Source organism: Pygocentrus nattereri, chromosome 25 (genome assembly GCF_015220715.1).
Source record: "Pygocentrus nattereri isolate fPygNat1 chromosome 25, fPygNat1.pri, whole genome shotgun sequence".
NCBI classification, from domain to species: Eukaryota; Metazoa; Chordata; class Actinopteri; order Characiformes; family Serrasalmidae; genus Pygocentrus; species Pygocentrus nattereri.
The window spans coordinates 10,921,724-10,949,561 of NC_051235.1; the positions used below are offsets into that span (position 1 = coordinate 10,921,724).

A 27,838-nucleotide genomic window follows, 5' to 3' on the forward strand; every position below is an offset into this window, starting at 1 on the left:
GTAATAATGAGGTTTTCTTTAATTAAAAAGCTTTACACTCATTTGATCCATGAATGAAGCAAATTATTCAAATAGGACAGAATGCACAAACTGGGAATACTACGTCATATGCTGTCATAACAGATTATGTCTAGTGATATAGTATTGCTCTTAATTGCTTTGACAGAAGTCATCATGTGAAATGTTATGACGGCTATCTAAAGTGCATTTAGCAAACACTGTCTAACAAATAACCTGTCATGACAGTTACCATCAGTTCATGTTATTGAACATAATCTGTCATGAAAACTCATTCACTAGCATGACATATTTACAGCATGGTTATGTCGGTGCTACGCAGCAGGGTTTTTGTAGAGTGTTGCCAGATGTTTCATGCAAGTTGGTAGCAATGCAGAAATGTAATTATTTTAAGGGTGTGCACAGTCTCAGGGGATCTGAAGGGGTAGAACTCTGTGAAGGTGATTTCACACAGTTCTGACGTCATTATACACGTACACCGTCATATGTTGGGGGGTGGGGTGTTGGTGACAGACTTATCTTCATTGAGAATGAATAGTCTGTCCTCAAAGCCCTCCCTCTGCAAAACACACCCCCCCCAATCCCGCCCCACCCCCAGTGCTTGGTTGAACACGTATCAGACAGAGGATGGTGCATAACACACGCGTATACACACGTGGTGCTCCTTCAGCCCCTCGCTCCTCTCTCCTGGCTCTCTCTCTGCCTCTCTACCTCTCTTCTTGTCGCCTGTCTTCTTCTCTGGGTTCAGTCTCGTCCACTCTTGCCACTCTCGCAATGAGATCACAGGAGTAAACGGCGAGGTGGAGTAAAAAGCTCTCCCCATCTGTCTTTTTTGTTTTTTCTTCATCTTTTGCGGATCCAGGCACAGACCAGTGAGAATGTTCATTTCAGTGGCAGTGGTGCTGGGGGCCACCCTGGGGACAGTGTCCGGAGCGCTCACACTCTGTGGCCTCTCATTGCTCTGCAGGAACTGCAAGAAGGGCAGACTGGAGAGAGGAGACAGTGTAGACCCGGAGAAAGCCAAAGCCAGCATCCTGCACACACTCACCCAGGTAAGAGGCATAGACACCCATACACAAATGCAAACAGGATAGACAAGGACTGAAAAAGATGAATAAACAGTTATTTTATAATCGCTTAGATGAGTAAATGGCATAGATGTTCTTCAGATTGATGAAGAAAGTGTTTTATATGGTTTTATATATATATATATATATATATATATATATATATATATATATATATATATATATATATATATATATATATATATAAGACAAGAACTGTATATGGCACCAAAAAGGTTTCTGCTATTTTTACAAGCTTCACATATGTACCTAAAAGGGTTCTTCTATTGTTACAAAGAGAACCCTTTTCAATAAGGTTGTATATAGAATCATCTACATCATCTACATCTACTATGAACACTCAATGAACCCTTTGCCTGATTAAAGGGTTCTTTGCATGGTTAAAGTGTTATTTACCTTGAAGGAGAATGCCCCTCCTTCAAGGTAAATAACACTTTAACCATGCAAAGAACCCTTTAATCATGCAAAGGGTTCATTGAGTGTTCATAGTTTTATTTAGAACCATTTTCTTTATTAAAGAACCCTCAAAAAATCATCTTTTTTAAGAGTGTAGCAAAATTTTAGAATTAAATTTTTCTTACACTGTTTAACATCACCAGTTGCCCTTTACAGTTTGAGAACATTTCATGACAAATAGAGCAATGACAATGGTAAAAATCTATTTAGAATAAAATCAAAGTACTTTTACTCACCCTATAAATTTACCATTTCATAGGTTTATAGTTTACAGTAAGTTGTTAACAGTAATTTAATAACTTAATTGATTGGACAGGGCATTAAATTAATGAAAGGCGGTGTCTGACTCTTGCAGAGTGCTGTACACAGCTACATAGAAACACACAAACATGACTGGGCCATATGCACAAAGCAAGCACTAACCTTTCGTCACAGTGTCAAGTGATGGAATCATGTGGACAGAACTGGACTGCTTGTGTAAGGAGGTTTACAACAAATCAGTCCCCTGAGGCGGTGGCAAGTGCAAGTCAGACTGACCAAGTCTGTGGGTTGGCTAGACATCAGACATTAAGTCTCTTCTGGTCATTGGCACTTTTCAGATCCCTTTACTGACTGGCTCTAAACGTGTATTAATTGCACCCTAAACAGTTGAAGCAGAAGAAGCAGGAGATGGCATTAATCTTACACTGGCAGGTTTAATGAAATGTTTGCTGTTGAATTGCCTGTGAGTCTGAAGTAATTAGATCCCGTCGAAAGCCAACAGTGACTTCCTGAGAGATGCCTCATTACAGGGTGTTCTGTTGCCCCTCTCTCACTCCACTCTTCATTTGATGTTATGATTTATAGATTTCTGACTTGGCCTTCACACACAGCATTAGCTGTTTGCTGTAATTACTTCACCACTGTACAGACAGGAGACAGAACAGGCTGGGTGATAGCATTATAGAATGGACACGACTGGTGTCTGTTACTGTTGTCTAGATATTATTCTTGACTCATGGTCTGTGATGAGCTGAATTGTTTAACCATTTAGGTTTATGTTGCACATCTGCACTAGTCTTACATGTTGTGGAGCAGTTTGAGCAGACGAAGTCACTGACTTGCTCAAAGACACATTTCTTTTGATTCATCTGTCGTGAGTCTAAAATACATCTTTTGCAAGTATCTTCTTGCGTTTACTGACTGAGAACTCAAGAGGTTCTCCTTTCAGACAGTACTAAAAGCGTCATCTGGCTGCGTAGATCAATGGGCTAATGAGCACAAGGGTAGCTGCTCCATTCTTTCATGATGTACTGGGGCTTATGTGTGCCTCTATGTGAAGCTGTATCTCTGACCCTATTAAATTGAAACGTATTGTTATATGCTGTTTGGAATACAGTGTATTCCAAAATTTATATGTACTATACTGTGCCAAAAGTATTTCTTTAATTTATGGTCAAATTAGGTCTGAGTACAAACAGCTTCTTTGTTTGACGAGTATGTCTTACCTTTCTTAGCAGTATGCTTGGCTTGCAATCTTGGTGCAGGATGAATTTCTGAATTTCTTCCCAACCAAACATTTTACATTTGTTCTGATCAGCAGTAATTATGCTTCAATTAAAAAACAAACACTCCTAATGCTATACATGCCCGACCTTACACAAATTCTTCACCATGCATGACTGATGGCTGCAGACATGGTTCTAAGAATCTTTCATTGTTTCAGCAGCATAATACTGCCTTCTGTTGCTTCCAAATATCCCAACTCAATATATCCTGTCAGACCCATACCACTGATTTTAGTTGTCTTTTTACAACAGATCACCCCAATCAAGTGAAAATAATTTAACACAATTTCTGCAAATATGACATGTTTCTACTGTTTTTAATGGACAATTATTTATCTGCTGAGTTTAGCATTTTGGAAAAAAATAAAATTATATATAGTGTGAGTGTGTGTGTGTGTGTGTGTGTGTGTGTGTGTGTGTGTGTGTGTGTGTGTGTGGGTGTGTGTGTGTGTGTGTGTGAGGGAGGGAGGGAGGGAGGGAGGGAGGGAGAATACGGAGGAAGTGGCCTATAATTAGAACACCTGGTCTGGAGGACATTGGCTTTGAATTAGTCAAAGGTTGCTGTTTTCTACCATTTTCCACCTCAAACACCCCCCCCCCTTTTAATACCGAGCAGAGCAGATTGACACAACCCCCTTTCCGTGCACACATTCCTGCTCATTACTAACTCATACATCATCAACACTAATACTCATACGTTTTTACTTTGTCAAAATGTAGTGACTGTAGCCAGGCATCAAGTTTTCTGGCTACGTCATTAAGGCAGTATTAGTAACCGGATTCACCAATAACGTTATGCTTCCACATTCACAAACATACACCTTGCAGTCAACATGCACTCAGTCATTATTTTTATCTAAAGGCTATTTCGGGGTGTTGAGTCTGACTGCATGCCAGGTTCAGAGGAGCTGTCAGCATAGTCACGACTCACACGCACACACACACACACACATGCACACGCACACACAGTGGCTAACAAGCATGCGTTCATGCAATTGTGCATATTCGTAAGTTGTGCATATTTCTATGTGGCCATGAATATTCTTATGAGGTCATGAATATTTAATTCCATTCTGCAGTCACAAATGGGTGGGAGTGTGAAGGGGAGACAGTCTTTGGGTATGTATGTATTCTTCAGCAGGGTTTAAATTATTCAGTGATTTTCTCACTGCATAACTATATTAAGGACATCTGATGAAATCAGAGACAAATGCCTAGTGTTTACCCGGTGTCAACCTGAAATCAAAACTGACATTTTTGTTTATGTTCTTAGACATATCGAGCACAGTGCATCATAAAAGACATTTAAAAGACAACGTTTTTACTTTCTGTCAAAATGTAGTGACTGTAGCCAGGCATTAAGTTTTCTGGCTACGTCATTAAGGCAGTATTAGTAACCGTATTCACCAATAACGTTATGCTATGTTTTAACAGCCTCTCCCACTACCCTCTCACCTTTCATCGAGAATGCTAAGCTAGCTTAGACCCTCCCTGATACCATGTTTTATGCAAAAATACACCACAGTATACAAACATACAGTATCCAGTCATATCATACAGTACAGTATCATACAGTATCAACTAAACTTTACCTTTAAATATAATCATACAAATATTTTTAAAATTATTTTGCATTAATGCATAATGCATGCACTTGAACACATATTCAACAGGATTCTGCATTGTTCAGATTACCTGTGAACAATGGGAAGAAAACTAGATTATCGGCTAAAGTCACTTTTTCAAGAAGTTCAGGGTTTAAATGGCACTAACTGCAGAATAAGCCTTAATGTTTTGGATTGGCATGTATTTGTTTGATTCTATAATGGTCCCTTTCCACTGGTGAATGGGGTAGAGGGGGGCTGATAAAATGTGCAGCAACAGAGGGGCTGTTATTGGGGAAACTCTTTCTGTATAGCAACCTTGGAATGCTATAGACCAGGAGTTCCCAATTCAAGACGTGGGGACCCCATGCTCTGGAAGCTACAACATTAGTTAGTGAGCTGAATAAGATGTATTAGAGAAGAGAGAGGGAAAAAAGTGTGGGGTCTCCATGACTAGGATTTCAAAACTATATACAGTCTATATATTACATTATTTTTCAACACTGTCTTGGCACTGTACTATATAACAATGTAAATTCAATGATAACCCCCACACACTTGCACAATTTCAGTCCCTGAATCATCTCAGATTTTTTTCTTCTTAGTTAAAAAAAAATCATAACAAGTAAACCCTGACAGCAGCACATCTGTGTTTTAAACACATTTTAGTTGTTAGCTTTATTTCCCTTTTTGGTGCATGAGGGGATTTATGTCTTTTCTTAAGAGTTTAATGATCGTACTGTAATTAAATCAAAAAATGTAATTCAATTAAAAAAAGGCTTCCCCCTTCGGGTGAATTAATTATAGGCATAATTATCTGTCTGGAATTTTGTGATTCTTCTTACTGCCCATTTGTTGTTTCATAAATACACTTGCAAGTTTGCAAGTTTATTAAGGAATAGCTTGTACCTGCACTCTTCAGGAATACCATATTGTAGGTAAGCAAATTACAGCCTTAAGCCCTTCTGTCGCTACACATTTTATCAGCCCCCTCTACCCCACCAACCAGTGTAAAGGGACCAATATAGAATCACCTCTGACTAGGTATTATTTAGGTGGTGGATTGGTAAATACATCAGTGTCATTGCTGGGTTCAAATTAATCAACCAAACAAGGATATCCACCCAAAGGTGGTCCTGTCATCACTGTCTACTGATAAAGTGTTAGAAGATCACTAACAGAAACTGTACATGGAAAAGATTAGCTACAGTCTCTAATTGTACACCCGCAAAGCATACTAATAAGGTAGGTGTGTCTCCGTCACTAGTGTTTAAAAATCTCAGGAACTCTGCTGATTGTCAGTGATGGTTTCTTTACACTGATGGATGGAGAAGTGTGAAATGATAATCTGTGCAGCAACTGATGGACTACAGTCAGTAATTGTAAACCTACAAAGTGAATGTCATTTTATCAGATACATGAATAATATACAAAGTATGAGAGAACACTTCTGTACATTTAGATGCATACATAAAATGTGGCCGGTGCCACATTTATTATTTTATGAAAAATTAAAATATATGTAACGTGACAGAAGTAACCACACACTCCCAGACAAAACATGCAACATGGGGTGGTAAAACTTTTGCATACAATTGTGTAATGTATCCTTTTTGCTTCTTCCTTTTTCTTGTTCATTGACCACAATTCAGTTCAGTGTGCAGAAATCTACTGAGCCTATCCAGCCTCAGACGCTGCTGAAGTTCCCCAAAATTTACAGGCCTAAGCCGTCCGTCACATCACCTGAGGTCATCAACTACAGTGAGAATACAAACACCACTGAGAAACCTTTGGCTGAGCCTGACTGCTGTAGTCAAGAAACAGAAGGAGATGAGGTCTTTGCTCTCCCACGACAAGGTAAAAGTACCTCCAACAATAAGGCCAGAATAAGCAACACAGGAGCCATGCTAGCCCCTTTTATGGCTGCTCAGACTAAGGCTAATTTTGGAGTAAATTGCAGAGCCAGTTGTGAATCACCACTGTTCTAATTCTGTCTAGCAACAAGCTTAATCTGGGGCCAGGAACTAGGGACTTCATTCTCATAGGCACATTGTTTGAAGGAAAGTACTTTAACAACCCTGGATATATTATTTATATATGTGCCCAAACAAACATTTACACATTTCAGACACCTGCTACATTTTTTAAAAGTATAATTTAAAAAAAAGTGTATATTTTCTACTTTCTACACTAAACTGTGCATAGGCCTTAACTGGTCATTAATCTCTATACGTTACAAGTTAATTTGTGCAAATCTGAAATTTTGAGGATTCTAACGATTGACATCATGCTACATTTTGCATTCATACACACTGCAGGATGTCAAATCCCCCAGCATTCATCTCTGGTATTCAAGTGGTAACCATTAGCATTCACTTTAGCTATTTATATCTCTGCCCAAGGTAAGGACTAACCTTTCTGAATAAAACTGTATCTCATGTATGTTGGTGACATGTTCATTGGCCACGATGAGATGTCTGAATGGCTGCTCTTGTCCCAGAGGGCATAGAATGTGGTAGAATTACACTGTCAAACAGAACATGCCTCCGAGCTCTGTGTGTGTGTGTGTGTGTGTGTGTGTGTGTCAGACAGAGAGTGGGAAAGCGATGGATAAGCCTTTGTCTTCCACAGTTCCCTGCAAAGGATTACCCTTTCATTATGTGTTCTGTTATTTCTTTCTGTACTTGAACACGCTCCTGTGAATTCAAATGAAGCTTAAGTGTCACAAAAACAAGAAAATTATACCAACACTTTAGTTAGAATTCAGTTGACATTAAGTGGCTGTGGCCAAGACCACAAACACAATCATGCACTGTTAAGAATTTCTGTAATTTCTACAATAATATACTTTGTTCATGATACTATAAATGTATTTTACAGTTTCATGCAGCCATCCCATGTTGAATTTTGGAAAAACATTTACACACAAAGCAAACAAAGACCTTATTAAATGGCTACTGTAACATTATTGTAACAATATTGTATACAAAATTTAAACATGTTATAAAATTAGTTACATCAGCCTAGCTTGCTAATGCTGGATAGCTGCCTGAAAGCATGCTAGCTTACCTAGAAGCTTTTTCTTTTTTGTCATATATGGCATTATAGAGCAGAACTTAATGTAGAAACATTCACTTTTTGAGTATCTTTGTAAGTATCTGATTAGCATTGCTACAGTATTTTTAGCTATTTATAGTTTTAGCTAACTATGGAATTGGGCCTGTATGGATTTGCAGTGTCATGTTAGCATCAAGCACACACAAGAGTTTAATGCTATACACCTCTAGCTTAAACTAAGGCAGAAATAAAAAAAAGAATAAATAGATTAAAAAAAGAGAATAATAAAGAACCAATGTAAAAGAAGCTAAAGATATGCATGCACAGGGCTGAGGAGAGAAATAATAACTACTACATACAGAATATTGCAGAATAATATAAACATTTCTAAAAAAAAATTGTACTGTTTTGAAAATAAGCAGTGTTACAGAGAAATTATTTTAATAAAGGTAGTTTGTTTGTTCACTTTAAGTTTAAAGTGTGAGGTGTCCACTGTGCTAATGAGAGCCAGATCTGTGGAGAAATTACGTCGTGCAGGCTTAGATGGCCCTGAATCTTCTACCAGAGGGGAGTGGAAAATGTCCAGGATGCAATTTTTCCAGTGTACTTATCATCCTACTATTGTAAATGTTCTGAAGTGTTGGCAGATTACATCTGACGATCCTCTCCACTGTCCTGGTTATGCACTGGAGTTTGGCTCATTCTTGTCAGACGGAGGGACCAAATCAGATGGTTGTGGATGATGTGAGGTTAAACTCGATTGCTGTGTAGAATCAAATCATGGCCAAATTAGACATTGTTGCTTTTTGAAGTGAAAAGACAAACAACCTCTGCTGCAAACTTTTTAAACATAACATTTGTCTGCAAATGTTAATTACTTTAAATTTGATTAAGTACAAAATTAGAAAAATAATTTAAATAGTCACTGTGGCTTTTCCGTGATTAAGTACATCACAAATGACTTTTGGATACTGCATGTTTAATAAAAAGACTTATTATAGAATTATAGTGAGCCTGTAAACAACCCATGTACAGTAACTGCATAAACTGCATAACATGTAGCCGACAAGATGTCAGTCCATTTTTCCAGTATCTTATTTCATTAAATTATTTTTACCAATTATTTGATATTCCTCCTAATTCTGAACATTCCTCCAAATGTTGAGTCATTGTTTTGCATTTTGTTCATTCTAACATGCTAGAAAAACTAAATATTGTGAAAAATTTATTTGATTTTTAAATGTTAAGAATTATCAATGTTGGTTTTCTAAAAACATTTTATTATATAATAGATCTATTATTATTTTAATAAATACTTATTCTAATATTTGTTATAATTATTAAAACTATTCATAATTTTATACAATATATAATTTTTATGTATTAAAAATATGCTGAATTTTTGCAGATTCTGCTGATGATACACCCTGTACAGTCGAGCAGTTGAGCAGCATGACAACCAGCAGCTCTGTCCTGCACCCAAAACTGCACTTCTCTCTCCGCCTGCACAGCCAGAACAGAGAGCTGCACATCACTATTATAGAAGGTAACACACTCATACACGCACATAAACACCTACTCAGAAAATAGATCATCATTACAGAGTAGCACATGCCCATCACACCCACTTCAATCAGGCAGAGATTCACCCATGCGTTTTGAACCCTTAGACAGCCGTCTGCACTCACTTTCTTTATGTGCGCTTGCATACAAATATACCTTTTAGGGCTGTACTTTTCTTGACCTAACAATGATTTCATTAAATTACAATTCTTTGGTAAATGATATATCAATACGTAATGAAATCTCAGACTTCAATATTATTCAATTTAATTTAAATACTTTATTTTATTACAGTTCACATTCCTTTTTAAAGTACACTGAGTACAAATATGATGAATTTTTACACAGTAGTGGAATATCCATCCATTCATCATCTAAGCCGCTTCTCCTTCAGGGTCGCGGAGTAGTGGAATATAGACAATAAAAACATAATACCCTGCTTCTTTTATAGATTTCTGCCTTTTATGTTCAAGAATTTTTATTTTGCCCCAAAAAGTCACTGCATACTTCATTGAATATTTTAAGTGATTACAAGGGCAGACATTCTGAAGTTGACTTTGATTCCAATTTTTAGTGAAGGGAATCAATGGACTTGAGTCAAAGAGTCAATTCCACACAATAATGTTCTGAATTCCAAAACTGACAAGCCATTTTTACATATGGATTTTTTTTATGGATTTAAGGTATTAAACAGGAAAGAAGTAAGTGTGAACACAAGTGTCTACATGTCGATAAGAATGGCCTGCATGTGACCTGATACAACTCCCAAAAAAACTACCAGGAGGGCTCAGAAGCTGACACATTACCAGGAAAACAATGTATTGTTTAAATAGGATATTTTTAGCTCTTACTTTCAGTATGAACACCTTAAAACATTTCATTAACAATTTTTGGACATGTCTTTCATGAGTGTTTTGTGTGTTTTGAATGTTTATAGTTTCTGTCACTAGCATGACAACTGAAATTGGATTTACTGTGCGTGGCTTTTATAAAAGACCACACTGACACAGAATAACTTTGGACATGCTAGTGGTGCACACATGGAGTGGTCTCTGCTTCTGAGCTGAAATGTGCTTCCAAAAAACAAAAAGTATGCCTTGATTTAGCTTACTCACAACATTCTCTTAACCTCACTGTGTCCCACGAGTGGGTAATGACTCAGTTTGAAAAGCACTGCAGAGAAGATTCATGAAGCCAGAGCTGCCTTGTAATAATATTTCAAGGGTTTTGGAGAGAGGGAGGGAGGCAAGCAACTGAGACATGAGTCCCTTTCACACCAGTGGAAAATTCTGACCATTTCACCAGATGCTAGCCATTATTTTTACCCCTCTATGATTACATGAAACTTTTGCCCATTTTTGTGATACTGGCTATTCTAAGACTAAACATACATTTGATCTGATGAGCTGATTTTAGGAAAAAAGCTGTTTGGTTGTGGGTCAGTTCAGCTAGGACTTGCACAGTCTGCTTTTTTTCCTCCAATGTATAATATGCACTTTATATAATGACCACTGGGTCAAGCTTGGAACGCCTCTATGTAGAATGAAGTCCAAAGCTTTGAAGTTAACTCTTGATTCCCAGATGCCTAGTATCAGTAAAATGATTATTTGTTATTGACACCCAGCCCTAGTAATTGATTATTGAAGATTCTAAAACCTAGATCAATTCCATGAATTGATGCTCCCTGTACAAAAATGTTGCATGCATAATTTTCCAGTTGCCTTAATGATGGTGCCAGTCCTGTCAGGTAAGGATAACACCAGTTTCTTGAGATCCCCGAGTTCCTGTACATTCTAGCCAATTCTTATGCAAACTTTGTGGTTCATGTGTAAACAGCACACAACACTGAGATTCCCACATTACAGGATACTGTCTGTAGGTTATCTGTATGGGACTGCTTTAACAAACACGATGTAATACTGACTAGCAATATACAGACCTCAATCCCAGTTCTCCATTTGGAACACCAGGTGAAATGCTGAATTAGGCACATATGAAGTGTTACTCAAATGTGAACCCAGTTTTTGAAAAATGGGCTAGATGATAATGGATAATCTGAAGAGATAATCTTGTCTATCAGGACTGATGCTGCTGCTAAAGCAAGGGGACACATAACCAGGTACAGTATTAGAAATTATGCATGTGGCTATTTTTTGTCTTATGAGCTTACATTTACACCACTAACACTTGCTTACCTAAACCCATACCTAAACATTGTAGACTTGCACATGTCTACACACACCTTTACACGTCTGTAAATACACTTACATGTGCACATATCTAGAAACATTACACTTTTTAAATGGACTCATACGCTGTGAATGCTAGCATTTATTTCAGCTGTGAAGTGAGTGTTTTCCCTACAGACACTGATGAAAAGGTCACAGACAGAAAGACATGCGCGCACTTGAATGGTTGCTGTGGTCATGGACCTGACCAGAGGTTAAGACATAATTATGGGATGCTGGGAGCATGCTCATTAACTGCTTTTCAGTTGTTTCCTGTTGCTGGGGCCAGTGCACTGTTCTAATGATGCCACTAGAAAAGACCTCTTTCTGCAAATTTATATAGTTTGTTATAATTTTAGCACATTGGTGTGTCATGGCAAAACTTTGCTTAAATTAATTTAACTTACAGCGGTGCTTTTTAGTGTCTCTGTTTGGCTAGTTCATGTAAAAATGTATTAATCAGATTTGAGGCATGGCCAGATGGCTAGTCTACAACCAGGGGAACAGCTCAGTGGTCAGAGGACTGGTATCTTCTCTGGTAATGGATGATTTGGCCTGCAATGCTGCTGAGAGAATTTAAGATGCGAATTTACCCCACAGCCCTAATATACAGTGTATCACAAAAGTGAGTAAACCCCACACATTTCTGCAGATATTTAAGTATATCTTTTCATGGGTCAACACTGACAAAATGACACTGACACAATAAAAAATAGTCGGTGTGCAGCTTATATAACAGTGTTAAACACAACAGTAAATTTATTCTTCCCTCAAAATAACTCAATATACAGCCATTAATGTCTAAACCACCGGCAACAAAAGTGAGTACACCCCTAAGAGACAGTTCCTGAAGTGTCAATATTTTGTGTGGCCACCATTATTTTCCCTCTCCTGGGCATGGAGTTTACCAGAGCTTCACAGGTTGTCACTGGAATGCTTTTCCACTCCTCCATGACGACATCACGGAGCTGGTGGATATTCGAGACTTTGCGCTCCTCCACCTTCCACTTGAGGATGCCCCAAGGATGTTCTATTGGGTTTAGGTCTGGAGACGTGCTTGGCCAATCCATCACCTTTACCCTCAGCCTCTTCAGTAAAGCAGTGGTCATCTTAGATGTGTGTTTGGGGTCATTATCATGCTGAAACACTGCCCTGCGACCCAGTTTCCGGAGGGAGGGGATCATGCTCTGCTTCAGTATTTCACAGTATATATTGGAGTTCATGTGTCCCTCAATGAAATGTAACTCCCCACCACCTGCTGCACTCATGCAGCCCCAGACCATGACATTCCCACCACCATGCTTGACTGTAGGCATGACACACTTATCTTTGTACACCTCACCTGATTGCCACCACACATGCTTGAGACCATCTGAACCAAACAAATCTTGGTCTCATCAGACCATAGGACATGTAATCCATGTCCTTTGTTGACATGTCTTCAGCAAACTATTTGCGGGCTTTCTTGTGTACAGACTTCAGAAGAGGCTTCCTTCTGGGGTGACAGCCATGCAGACCAATTTGATGTAGTGTAGTATGTAGTATGGTCTGAGCACTGACAGGCTGACCCCCCACCTCTTCAATCTCTGCAGCAATGCTGACAGCACTCCTGCGCCTATCTTTCAAAGACAGCATTTGGATGTGACGCTGAGCACATGCACTCAGCTTCTTTGGACGACCAACACGAGGTCTGTTCTGAGTGGACCCTGGACGCTGGATGATCTTGACCACTGTGCTGCAGCTCAGTTTCAGGGTGTTGGCAATCTTCTTGTAACCTTGGCCATCTTCATGTAGTGCAACAATTCATCTTTTAAGATCCTCAGAGTTCTTTGCCATGAGGTGCCATGTTGGAACTTTCAATGACCAGTATGAGAGAGCGTGAGAGCTGTACTACAAATTTGAACACACCTGCTCCCTATGCACACCTGAGACCTAGTAACACTAACGAGTCACATGACATTTTGGAGGGAAAATAACAAGCAGCACTCAATTTGGACATTTAGGGGTGTAGTCTCTTAGGGGTGTACTCACTTTTGTTGCCGGTGGTTTAGACATTAATGGCTGTATATTGAGTTATTTTGAGGGAAGAATAAATTTACACTGTTATAAGTCATATAACAGTCATTGACAAAAAGTGTCAAAGTGTCATTTGTGTCATTTTGTCAGTGTTGTCCCATGAAAAGATATATTTAAATAGCTGCAGAAATGTGAGGGGTGTATTCACTTTTGTGATACACTGTAAGTGCTTGTTATCTGAAGTTTTATTTTTGTAGTTGTGCACTGGAGCTATAGGGCTAATGTAGCTAACAAGTAATGGAAGTTTATACCCCTGTATGCCTAAATCAGACACTGGCCTCAAATTTAAATAAGGAAACATATGTGTTATGCTTACAGATTACTGTGCAGCGCTGGTGAAGTATAGGTTTGTGTTGCCATGACTAAGCTGGAAATCTATGAGCTCACATAAACATCATCTCTGTTCATGTTGAGTTTTTGAGTAATTTCAAATAGACATGTCGTTTTTTTTTTTTTTGTACATTATCTATCTTCTTCTTCTTCTTCTTTCGGCTGCTCCCTTTAGGGGTCGCCACAGCGGATCATCTGCCTCCATCTTGCCCTATCCACTGCCTCCTCTACTTTTACACCAACCATCTCCATGTCCACCTTCACTACATCCATAAACCTTCTCTGAGGTCTACCTCTTCTCCTTCTACCCGGCAGCTCCATCTCCAACATTCTTTGACCAATATATCCACTATTCCTCCTCAACACATGTCCAAACCATCTCAACCTGGCCTCTCTGGCTTTATCTCCAAACTGCTCCACCTTCACTGTCCCTCTGATCTGCTCATTTCTAATCTTGTCCATCCTTGTCACTCCCAACAAAAATCTCAGCATCTTCATCTCCGCCACCTCCAGCTCAGCTTCCTGTCTTTTAGACAGAGCCAGAGTCTCCAAACCATACATCATAGCAGGACGCACTACTGTCCTGTAAAACTTCCCTTTCACTCTTGCTGCTATCCTTCTGTCACACATCAGCCCTGACACCCGTCTCCACCCACTCCATCCTGCCTGCACCCTCTTCTTCACCTCTTTTCTACACTGTCCATTGCTCTGGATGGTTGACCCAAGATATTTGAAGTCATCCACCTTTACGACCTCTACTCCTTGCATCTTCACCTTTCCACCTGCCTCCCTCTCATTCACACACATGTATTCCGTCTTGTCTCTACTGACCTTCATTCCTCTCCTCTCCAGTGCAAACCTCCACCTCTCCAGATTCTCTTCCACCTGCTCTCTACTCTCACCACAGATTACAATGTCATCTGCAAACATCATGGTCCATGGAGCCTCCTGCCTGACCTCATCTGTCAACCTTTCCATCCCCATTGCAAACAAGAAGGGGCTCAAAGCTGATCCCTGATGTAACCCTACCTTCACCTTGAAACCATTTGTCACTCCAACTGCACACCTCACCACTGTCTCACTATCCTCATACATGTCCTGCACCACCCTAACATACTTTTCAGCTACACCTGACTTCCTCATACAGTACAACAGTTCCTCTCTTGGCACCCTATCATATGCCTTCTCTAGATCCACAAAGACACAATGTAGCTCCTTCTGACTTTCTCTGTACTTCTCTACCAACACTCGCAACGCAAAAATTGCATCTGTGGTACTCTTTCTGGGCATGAAACCAAACTGCTGCTCACTGATCTGAACCTCTCGCCTTAGCCTTGCTTCAACAACTCTTTCCCATACCTTCATGGTGTGGCTCATCATCTTTATACGTCTAGTTACTGCAGCTCTGCACATCACCCTTGTTCTTAAAAATGGGGACGAGTGCACTACTTCTCCACTCATCAGGCATCCTCTCACTCTCCAGGATTTTGTTAAACAACCTGGTTAAAAAGTCCACTGCCTTCTCTCCTAAACATCTCCATACCTCCACAGGTATGTCATCTGGACCAACTGCCTTTCCATTCTTCATCCTTTTTAAAGCTGCCCTCACTTCCACCTTACTAATTCTCTGCACTTCCTGATCCACTATCTCTCCCCCATTGTCCTCCTCTCTCTCTCATTTTCCTCATTCATTAGTTCTTCAAAGTACTCCTTCCATCTACTCAACAGTCTCTGTTCACTCACTAGTACATTTCCATCTCTATCCTTTATCAGCCTAACCTGCTGTACATCCTTTCCAGCTCTATCTCTCTGTTTAGCCAAATGATACAAGTCCTTTACTCCTTCTTTACTGTGCAGCCTCTCATGCAGCTCATCATAGGACTAAGCCTTTGCCTTTGCCACCATTCTTTTCGCTATGCGACTAGCCTCACAGTAGTCCTGCCTACTTCCTTCATCTCTCTGGTTATCCCACTTTTTCTTAGCTGCCTTCTTCTTCTGAATACTCTCCTGGACTTCCTCATTCCACCACCAACTTTCCTTGTCTTCTTTCCTCTGACCAGACGAAACACCCAACGCATTTTTGCCATTTTCTCTCACCACCTTAGCTGTGGTTTCCCAGTCCTCAGGTAGATCCTCACTGCCCTCAAGGGCCTGTTGCAATTTTTCCCTGAACTGCCTGTAACCATCCTCCTCCTTCAGCTTCCACCATCTAATCTTTGGCTCTGTCTTCACTCTCTTCCTCTTCTTTGTTTCTAATCTCATTCTACAGACAACCACCCTATGCTGCCTTGCTACACTTTCCCCTGGTACCACTTTACAATCTCCAATCTCCTTTAGGTTGCATCTCCTGCTAAGGATATAATCCACCTGTGTGCACCTCCCTCCACTCTTATATGTTACCCTGTGTTCTTCCCTCTTCTGAAAATACGTGTTCACCACAGACATTTCCATTCTCTTTGCAAAATCTACAACCATCTGACCTTCCGCATTTCTGTCTTTCACACCATACATACCCAGCACTTACCCCTTTATTTATCTGGGCTTGGGACCGGCACCAGAAGTACACAAAATACACCCCTAATGGCTGTTTTTTTTTTTTGTACGTAATCTATAAACCTGACAAAGTATGGACACATTTTAGGCTTCAGTTAGATTACTACTACTACTACTACTACTACTACTACTACTACTACTACTACTACTACTACTACTACAGTTTTTAGCTGTGCAACATTACATTTTTATAGATCTATAGATAGTTTTAGTACGGTAGGAAAAAAATCAATACGTTATTGCTTGTTAGCTATATTAGCCTTGCACAAAATAAAAAGGTAACTTTACCAAACCATGGGTGCAAATTTGGTCTGACGGGTTGGGAGAACCAACACTGGGAGGCTATTGCTGACATAAAGCAATTTAAACATAAAACAAAGTTACCCACTGTGTGGGAGAACCTGACAGTGACTATAACAAAATGCAACAACTGTCTGTGTGCAACCCCAATTTGTGTTTTGTTGGAAACATTTGCAGATGTACAACAGCTTCACAGTTTCACAGTAGCATTCTGAATGAAGTGGTATGTCTACTTTATAAGTGGAATAAAGACAATGTAAAAACAAATCCTCAGATGACGTACCTAAATGGTCAGACATTTTCTGACAAACCAATGCCCCAAATCTGGACATTTTGCAGTGTAGCTGGAGACTAATCATTTTGTTGATTGAAATCAAAGGTAATTAATTTTTCTCTTAGCTGTTTAGCCAAGTTCTGCCAGAGACTGTTTATTCTGTCTTCATTCAAGCAGTCACTCTTTAAGCTCAAAGTGACAAAGTAGTACCATTACTGTGGCTATAATTCACTCTCAAAAACATGTAAATCAATAATATAGGCTGTGTCCCTTTGTGACACCTGGAGACCCCCTGCCCCCCCCCGAATTTATCTTGCATAATTTCAAAAAGTTGGGTGGTTTTGTTCCAGTGTATCAGATGAATATGTTTTCTGATTATGTACGCTTGGGGTAAGTGAGAAATTGTGTACCTCTGAGTTTTTACTGATTCCTACAATCTTTCAAATCTAAAACTAAATGGGTCAGTCAGTTCCAGAACCATAACATTATGACAGTCCTGTGCTCTGAGTCCAGTTTAGGTCCTTCTGCCTGCAGCACTGATGACTGCAGATAGGTTATTGAGTTCAGAGAGGCACATTGGCACTGCTCTTAATCCTGTTCTGTGGGTGCAATTGAAAAATGCATCAGTTGCCGTAAGGTATCTGTGTAGCCTTCAATACATCAATAGTGCAGAAGTATGTGGAAGCTTGCAGTGCTTTTTTTTCTTCAATAAAATATAGTCAGATATAATGAATTATGTTAAATGTATGCTATTGCAATAGCTACGGAGGAGGTGAAGGTTTTGCTAATTGCCATGTCATTTGGTATTTTGAATGCAAAACAGAATCTCTTACATCTTTAAAAGCCTTTCAAGGGTGTAAGATATTCACATAAAGGCTAGAATACTGCAGTCATCAAAATGCATCATTAGAAGTGATTTGAGTTAATCTGGGTCGAGTCAATACCTTGAGTCATCTTATCTACACAAAGCAAAAAATCAGCTCTTTCATCTGAAAGGATGAAAATAAAAGAGGGAAGGGACTGAGTGAATGCGGTAAGGAGGCTTAGATGAGCTTCTTAGAATCTAATTCCTCCTTTCTTATTCTTCTCCTTCTTCCCATTTTTCATTCTCTTTTCTTCTCTGTAGCGGAGAACATTACCGTAGAGGCTGGCTGCGAGGGGTACGTGTCGGGCTGTGTGAGTGTATCCGGAGAGCAGAAGTATTCTCAGACAGCAGTGCGCAAGCTAGCAACACGGGTGCAGTGGGGTGAGGTCTTGGTGTTTGTCCTGCCCAACAACTGTAGTAAGGAGGGTACAGATGGTATGGAGGGAGAGGTGGGACTGACCTTACACAGCTGTGACCGCTTCTCTCGGAATACTACTCTAGGCACTATGAGGTTCAAACTGGCTGACGTGGGCATGATGTCAGATGCTGATTGCTGGGTTGACTTGCAACCACCCAAACAGGTGAGGAATATTGCCTTACATACATCAGAGAGTGCCTTAAACACCTTATACAGGTGAACACATCAAAGACATTACTCTAATAGAGCAGTCTTCAATTCTGGTCCTGCAGTGTTGTTAGCCTGCATGTTGTGAGTTTTCCTGTTCTAACACACTCAGCACACCTCATCAGCGAACTTTAAATTATTTATTTAGTTGTTATACATGTTGGAAAGGGGGGGGGGTGCAGGGCAGTGATATTTAAGGACCTGGACTGAGAAGATGAACATAAGTGAGAGATATTACAAGAACAAAAATGATACCAAGATTTAAAAAATGAATAAACAAATACATAAATCAAAAATATGATGACCGCATATCTATGCGACAGAAAAAAACTGGGGGTGAAAAGATTGTCTGTAGATCTGTTCAAAGGAGCTTCATATTCAGGAACCACCAGGGCAGGTACAATCACAGGACAGGCACATAGTAAATCTCCAACTATCTACCTATTTAGGAAATGTCTGCCAACTTATCCTCTCATAACACAGCACATGTCTAAAATACAGCCAGTCCAAAGTGATGCATGCAAACCTGCCTATGTTTACACTTTGATAACAAGTGTATGCAAAGCAACCTATGCAGTTGTTTCTTTTTTTTGCTGTTTTTTTTTGCCACCTACAAAAAGTGTAGGTTTTAGTGGGGCATCACAATTGTAAACACATGAGACATTACTCTTACACGTAGAGGTGGGGGAAATTACTCTGACATATATAGGTGATCATTGGTGAGTGACATTACCATAAATACCTCATACAGGTGAAAACAGATGAGAAATATTAATCTAAACAAAGGTGTATTATGTGTATTGAGTGATACTACTGTACATGACATGAGACTTGGACAATAAGATTGTTACAGGTTAGTTGTTTGAGTCATGCTTCTAGGCAAGTGTGTTTGTGTGTGTGACCTTTTGAGATTTTAGAGGAAGGGTAGGAGTCCTCTGAGGCATGAATAAGTCAGCTGGTGCGTCATGCTGAAATTCTGGGGCGGAATCTCAATAATCCAACGCTCTTTGTCTTTTATACACGCACACACATACATCTTCTTACTTGTCAGTCATAGCAGTCATACGTCATAGGAATACAGGAAAGGTAGTTATTGGTTATTGTAGTCCATTATAGCCTCTTTCTATGTGCCCCACATCCTTGGCAGAATGGACACTGACTCAGATATTTTTAATCAATATAATCAAGTGATGTATATTTCTGTAACTCCGTCATCAGATTAACTAGGACACTGCTGGGTCTAGGTGCTGCATAGACCAGTTAACTAATAAATCTACTAGTCATGGTGTGCACAGCAGTCAACTAGCTGAGGACAGTGGTGGAAATACAGGGGGTGTACAGACAAGAGCAGAAAACAAACACAAAGCCAAAAGAACCAGTTTACATTTTCAGTGAAAGGTGTGTTTGAGTGCTGTGGTGATTTTAGTATGCAGCATCAATCTGTGTACATCAGTTTCAGCCTTAAGCCCTCTGGCCACTGAAGTACAACAACAAGATAAAACTCTTCACACCTCAGACAGCTTCTGCTGCTAGAACAAGCCACTATTTACAAGCTACCAACAAAATAGTTTTCACAGACATTCTTTTTCATGTGATAATAACAACTAGCCAACTATTTTTTGAGTGACTATTCAACTGCTTTGTTGAGCTGCTATTGAGCAATGATTGGTGAAAAGGAAAGGGGTGAGAACCATCCTGCTATGAAGACAATTTATACCTCTCCACTATGACCGCAACGTTCTTGAAATGAAAAAAATGAATGTGTAATCACTACAACAAAAAGTAGCATTTTATAAACAATAAAAACACTTTTACGTATTTGAAGGTATTGCTTGCAATGAATAAGAAAACCCAGCTCTTGCAAATTACTCATTTCCATCTAAATATATTCTTTCACATGCATAGTTCAACCAAGGGACCATCTCTAAAACAAGCAGATATTAGAGGTTAAAATGTACTATTTAAATAATCTTCCTCCAACACACTCTTGATGTCTTCAGTTGGCTTTAGATGAATAAGTCTCAGTATCAGTTTTCTCCTATACACATAGACACACACACACAAATGCTTCCATCTGATGTGCACGTCGGGCAGGAGATCTCTATCTGCGTCATCACATATCCCAGAGGAGCTGCAGCTCCAGTGTGTACACAAGGAGAGAGAGAGAGAGAGAGAGAGAGAGAGAGAGAGAGAGAGAGAGAGAGAGAGAGAGAGAGAGAGAGAGAGAGAGAGAGAGAGAGAGAGAGAGAGAGAGAGAGAGAGAGAGAGAGAGAGAGAGAGAGAGAGAGAGAGAGAGAGAGCTGCCAGGAATTTCTAATGACTGTAGTATTTCAAACACACCCTTAAAAAAATAATATTTTTTGTAGCTACTATTTATTCCACATAGTATTTTAATAGCAGCTTCTCGCTAAATAATATGTACTATACCTCACTGAATTACATAAACGTAAACGTGCAGTTTATGGGCAATGTGCATGGAAAAACAAACAGATGAAGCGCTTCTCTCCTTCATGCATATGCATTTGAGAGAGGCTTGTGCAAAATGTTGAAGAATCACATAGAAAACGTGAATGGTTCACTGAAGGGGATTTAAAGGTGCAGACTGAGTGTGTGTGTGTATGACGCCACGTATGACGCAGTTCACACTGGGCTGTATGAGCACCACTCAAAAATTTATTTATTTGTTCATATAGCAAGACACTTCTACACACTCATGCTTACAGACACACTTCAACAGATGGGAGAGTGGAGGCAGGAGTCATATACAGGCAGACGCTCATACAAACACACACGCTTATACAGTAATATTAAGCTGGCTCTTTTTCAACCCATGGTGTGAGATGATTCATATTTCCTCACTGTCAACAATATCACCAGGAGGTGGTTTATGGATGCACAAAAATAGAGAGACAGAACCAGAGAAAGAGACACAAATAAAAGGAATTGATTATCGGATCACATTCGTCATTTTTATGAGCTCGGGTGCTAAGGAGGGGGTGCTGCAAGCTGTCACAATTATAGCCATCCACCCACATGTGGGCTGTAAAACAGGATTATTCCAGAATGATTGTTAATATGGTAGCATGATCATGATTATGCTAATGTGACCCCACTGGTATGAATGAGATTCATTCTAATTCACCAGGCCCATTAGCGTTCGCATTATGCCACTGATGTCTGCCTACCTGGATCATACCAGGACCTTGTAATGTAATAAACAGATATGTGTATCAAAATCAGATCTAAGCCACTTTATGTATTATCCCATTTTGGAAATACACTATGTGTCCCTACACCATTTGGTCTGTTCACACTAAGCAATGATCTGATCTGAGAAAAATTCTAAACTGAACAGTAGGGCTTGTAATGTGAGTCTAACCATAAAGTACAAATTGTGTTTGCAGTAATCCTTTATCTTAGATTAGGATTATATGGGGTAAGGGAAGCCCAGAGACAGAGCTGCTGAACTGCTGCCTGAAATTCAGAAGCTGTTCACCCTATGACAGAAATAGGACCAACCAAGAAACAAAGAGAAAAAAAAAAAAGAAAGGATATTTGCAAATTAAAGAATTTGCTCGTGTTCTCAGAACAATGACCTGGACAGAGCCCAGACAACATCACTAAATGTGTTTGGAATTACTTGAATCAAGAAAATTAGATCTCTGCAGTTTTTTTTGTTTTTTTTTTAATTGCAAAAGCAAATAGAATGAGTTTGCCAAAAAGAATGGAAGACGTAGTAAAATCAAAGGATGGACAAACCAAATTCTGAACCATTTGATATTTGTTGAGGCTTCTGTGATGTTTTCTGTTAAATTGAAGTTGAAAAATTAATAAATTGTACTGTTTTGGCTAGAAATTAAATGAACTAATGGAGGTCACGGATTTTGCACAGTACTGCAGGTGTCAGCAAATATATAGACCTAATGGTCATTTATAGACTAGGTGAGTCAAAAGTCACAGGACAGGTTTTATTTTTTTATTTTCGACTTTTATCTCTGGGGTCATCTCAAACAAATGATGTATGCTGAGAAAATCCGCAACAAACACCACCTTCAGCACTGCGTCATTGAGGCTTGTGACAGCATAAAAAATGAAATTAAATAAAACTGTGTCCTGTGACTTTTGACTCACCCTGTACTTTGCATATAAGATACCAAACATACTTATTTGGATGAAATGTTAGGATGAAAAAGTACAGACTCATAGTTATGACTCTTGTTTTGTGCATTTGATTTAATTTTTTTGGAAATAAAGCCAATTTTATGGGCAAGTATCAGAACAGTTAACCAGAATTGTTCAGTGCTTTTAGTTGCATTGGCTGCGTTGTCCTAAAGGGGCTCAACCAGTCAGCATCTGTGCATCCTTTCAACACCTTTTTGACTATTTTTCTGGTTGCTTTAATTCTTTTTTTTTGTAACTCAAAAACCTTACACAACAGTAAAAAATAGTTTGACATAATTGTCTAAATACTAAGAAAACTTTTATCTTTATAAACATAAACATTATATACAACATTAATCAGTACATCCTCTATATCATGCTATTTTACAAAAGACTGGTCCTGGCCGGATGACTTTGCTGATTTAATCTACTGTTCTTGTGATTTCTTCAGTTTCCAGAATTAATTGGCAATATTCTCTTTTCCACAGCTGGAAGTGACATCATCAGCTGGGGAGCTGTTGCTGTCACTGAGCTACTTACCGGCAGCTAATAGGCTGGGGGTGGTGGTGATGAAGGCACGAGGACTGCAGTCTGATAAACTCAAAGACAATATAGGTATCACTGTACAGAATTTATTCCAATGTAAATAAGGGCCTCAAGATACACTGCAATGAGCAAAATGGAATAATTTAGGCCACTAAAAACTACAAAATAGACAATATGAAGACAATAGAAGCATAAAATGCCCAAAAGTTGTTCTGTTTGGGGCTGTAATTCTTTTTCAGGCCTTCTTGGATGTTGGACATTTTATGAAATAACCCAGAGACCTTTGTTAAAGTTTACCAGTTAAATAGTCAACAGTATACTTTAAAATTATATGAAAATCTTAAATTAGCCCAGTATATCTTCTCTTGGTTTATATACTGTATCTATAGACTACACGTACACATCTAAGTATTATGAGTTTATTATTGTGTTGTAATGTAAAGTCAACATAAAGTGCTGTAACACTATTTGTCCCTTTAATACTGTCCCTGTGCTTATTGTTGCTACATCTGAATTTTCTACCTTGGCATGTAACCTGTGGAGTTTTTGATGGGTTTAACTGAACTTTCACTGAACTCCTCCCTTAAATACTGTGGCTTAGCAGCATTGTGCCATTTCTGATCCCACCCCCTTCAGTGCACAAACATTATGGCATAATTTTCTGAAAATTATAAAAGCTTGTTATAGGTGCCCCTGCCTAGTTATAGTGGTTACGCTGGACAATACAACTGGACAATAAGTATTTAGGGGATGGGATTAGCAAAGGGTCAGTGCAATACTGGAGGGACACAGCAATACTAATTTAGCATTTCTATTACTCCAACATACCTGATACAAGTTGGTAGCTATTTCAAACCCCCTTCCTGAGTTGAAGTGTTTTAGAGCTGTAACAGGGCTGTATGGTCACTGCAAACCAATTGCTTTTAGTGTGAGTTGCCCACATACTGCTGAGCTGCACATCAGACTGACTTTTGGATAAAGCATGATTCCACTGAAATCAAAGTAGCTCTGCATTACTAGTATAAATAATAGATTTAATACATTGAAGCAATATATATAATGGAGTTTCTCATTTCTCAGATCTGTCCGTGAAGCTGACATTGAAACACCAGAGCACCAAGCTGAAAAAGAAGCAGACAAGACGCGTCAAGCACAAGATTAACCCAGTGTGGAATGAGATGATGATGCTTGAGCTCCCCAGGGAGCTGCTTACCAAGTCTAGCCTAGACCTAGAAGTGCTGAACCAAACCAGCCCTGGCACATTGCTCCCTCTCGGCTGCTGCCTGCTGGGTCTCCATGCTTCCGGGACCGGCCTACAACACTGGCAACAGATGCTGGATAACCCACGCAAGCAGGTCGCAATGTGGCATCCTTTGTACGCCTGAGGAATATACACGCTTAAAACAAAAACAGAACTAATGTATTCCAATTGTATGTGATGAATAGTTAAATGTTTGGACAGATTTTACAACACTGCTCTATTCTATATTAATCTGTGTCATTAGTCAGATTGTAGCAGAGTTCATCAGTTAGCAAAATATTTTGTAACTGTTCTTGCTCTAGCTAGCAGTTTGTAGGCAAAAAGGAACCTGAAGAGAAGTCTGTGAACGTGTTATTTGGTTTTGCTACAGATTATTCCATAGTGATTAGAGCACTTTTGTATGAAATAGAACCATATTTAGCTTTGGTGTTGTGAATATGTCAAAGGAACTCCGCGTCACTCTAACCTGGATGAGTCATTCTAATCACATCTCACCCACAGCCAAAATGGAGAGAAAGGTGATTGAGCATGGCCTTGGATCTGCTTGGGTTGAATGAAGCATTTGGATGTTTAAAAGAATATTCCAGCTTCAGCATCTGCCCATTTGGCCTCTGACATGTTTCATGTCAGCAGGTTTTCTGTTCTTTTTGACATACAGGGAAATGTGTCAGATTGTTTGTGATAATTTTCTATTACATCAGCCTGACAGGATCCAACTGTTCATGTTGGGGTTGGATGTCATTTCAGGGGCCATGACATTGTCTGGTCATTTCTGGTCTGGTTTGTATTGGGTTCAATTTCATGTTAGGGCTCTCACAGCATATTTTTCTCCATACTTTATTCTTCAGTACTTTCACTATGTTAAATCATGGAGTCACCCACTCAACAACAAGGTCCAGGAGGCCCACAATCATGAGAAAGCAGGATATACAGTGAATTGATTCAGGAAAGTACAATTTAGTGCAGCCTAAAGGATATTTAATTTATTTGGCAAAAATATTTTCATGTTAAATGTTCAGTGTGTTCTATGTGTAGAGTTTTAGGATTAAACAGGTTAAAGCTAAACTCTCACTCCAGCATTACTGCACAGAGTGAGAACCGTGCATTATGGAGCATTTATCCACCCTAAAAATATTTGAGGTGCTTTTTAAAATTAATTGAAACAGAATTTAAATATATACTGGACAGGTGATTACTTGATTGTAGCATATTATCATATTTTATTCATCCATGTTCTTATGACTGCTATTGCCGTCACTACATGGAAACTGCCCCTTTGTATACTAATGGGCCAGTTCAGGTCAGCTACGGACAGAATTTATTATACTAGGGTCAGTTTCAGATTCAAAGCGTGATAATGTGATAGCTGGGGTTTGGACCAAAATATCAGTACCAATTAAAGCTCTATCGACTGTATGGTACAAATGCAGCAGATTTAATATCTGAAATGTATGGCTGTGATTAGATGTGTCAGGTGATCCATCTAGCGTCTGATATAGATTTGGAAAGATATAGACCTGTAAAACATTAAACACCCCAGAAGATATTCATTACAGATGTAAGATTTTTTTTAAAAATGTGTCTGCTGTATGTGTGTTGTGGCCCACAGCAAATGAGACTTTTGTTTATCTAGGTAAAATACCCAAATTAGAGTTAAATAATCTGCACACTATATTCAGTGTTAGCTCTTATTTGTACATAAGATATGTTAAACATCTTCTCAAATGTTATTCTGAATGTGACTAGAGTCTTATATCTAATGTATTTCAGACACAAACATGATGATGAATCAATAAAAGAAAGCCAGCCTTTGTTTCTGGAAATAGCTTTCATCTCTCCTTGGAGGCTTAAAAGCTTTTATGGAGCTCATCCAAAAGAGCTCAAGACACCCAGGCCCTCCAGTTCTCCTGACACACTCTAATTATTGCTAGGCAGCTCAGAGGCCAATAGACCCAAATACAAGACATGACTTATCTTTGAAAATCTGTGGACACCAAACAATGAGTTTGATATTCAAGTTAAAATATCACCCTCTCAAAAAAATGCAGCTTTACATATCGCTGCCATATCAAAATATTATAGCTCTATTTTGTTTGATTTTTTTCTGGCCCTTTACATTTTATGATGAATAGACCACAAAAAATTTAAATAATTACATTAACTCATATTCAAAGTTGAAAACATTTTTCCTTCTCCTCTGAAGTTACTATTTTGATTATACAAAGTTTTGTTAAGACAGCAATCATATGTATGTGATTATTAGTAATTAGAAGGACACGTTCATCCTGTTCTGTGCATCATATGAGCTAACTGAGCTAATTGAACTGGTTTCATCTGGCTCATAATTCCAGAGATGATGATGATGACGACAAGAAACACCAGTAGTAGTGTTTGACCTACATGACACTGTGTTGATAGTAAAGTCACTTTTGCCTTAGTGTCCTTCTCTATTATGACCTAGAATTAATTTTAACACACTCTTTTGATGGAGCAAAGACCAGTTTAGACTGCACACTGCAGCATAGACCTAGGTGGTCAGGTTCAGTTTTAAAATGATAGTGCTTCATGGTTACCCTTAGACATCTATAGCTAAATCCCAGAGCACCTCCACTATAACTAAAAAAAAAAACTTTTTTTATTATGTAAAGTATGTGAACGTGAATTTTGAACTCACTCATTCACTCGTAGATTTTGTAGTATGAGATTTCTCCAAAGGGGGCCTATAGCACAAAAGTCACTTCTGTGTGCATAATTTAAAAACAGAAGAAACAGTCATGAACCCACACCAGCAGGTGTTGAGTACAACCCCAATTCCAATGAAGTTGGGACGTTGTGTAAAACAAATAAAAACAGAATACGATGATTTGCAAATCCTTTTAAACCTATATTCAATTGAATTCATTACAAAAGGCAAGACATTTAATGTTCAAACTGATAAACTTTGTTTTTTGCAAATATTCACTCATTTTGAATTTGATGCCTGCAACACATTCCAAAGAAGTTGGGACAGGGGCATGTTTACCACTTTGTTACATCACCTTTCCTTTTAACAACACTCAGTAAGCGTTTGGGAACTGAGGACACTACTTGTTGAAGCTTTGTAGGTGCAATTTTTTCCAATTCTTGTTTGATGTACAACTCCAATTGTTCAACAGTCCAGGGTCTCTGTTGTTGTATTTTGCGCTTCATAATGTGCCACACATTTTCAATGGGAGACAGGTCTGGACTACAGGCAGGCCAGTCTAGTACCTGCACTCTTTTACTATGAAGCCATGCTGTTGTAACA

General features: G+C 39.0%; 1 protein-coding gene across 1 annotated transcript; it reads left to right on the top strand.

The window, feature by feature from the left end:
• The first annotated feature begins 650 nt into the window (after positions 1 to 650).
• syt13 (synaptotagmin XIII) lies at positions 651 to 26,375 on the top strand. Its single transcript, XM_017687114.2, has 6 exons — positions 651 to 1,070; positions 6,366 to 6,570; positions 9,179 to 9,316; positions 18,221 to 18,540; positions 23,234 to 23,360; positions 24,372 to 26,375. The coding sequence occupies exons 1-6, from the start codon at positions 897 to 899 to the stop codon at positions 24,674 to 24,676; spliced, it is 1,269 nt and encodes a 422-aa protein (XP_017542603.1). The 5' UTR covers positions 651 to 896; the 3' UTR covers positions 24,677 to 26,375.
• The last annotated feature ends 1,463 nt before the right edge of the window (positions 26,376 to 27,838 follow it).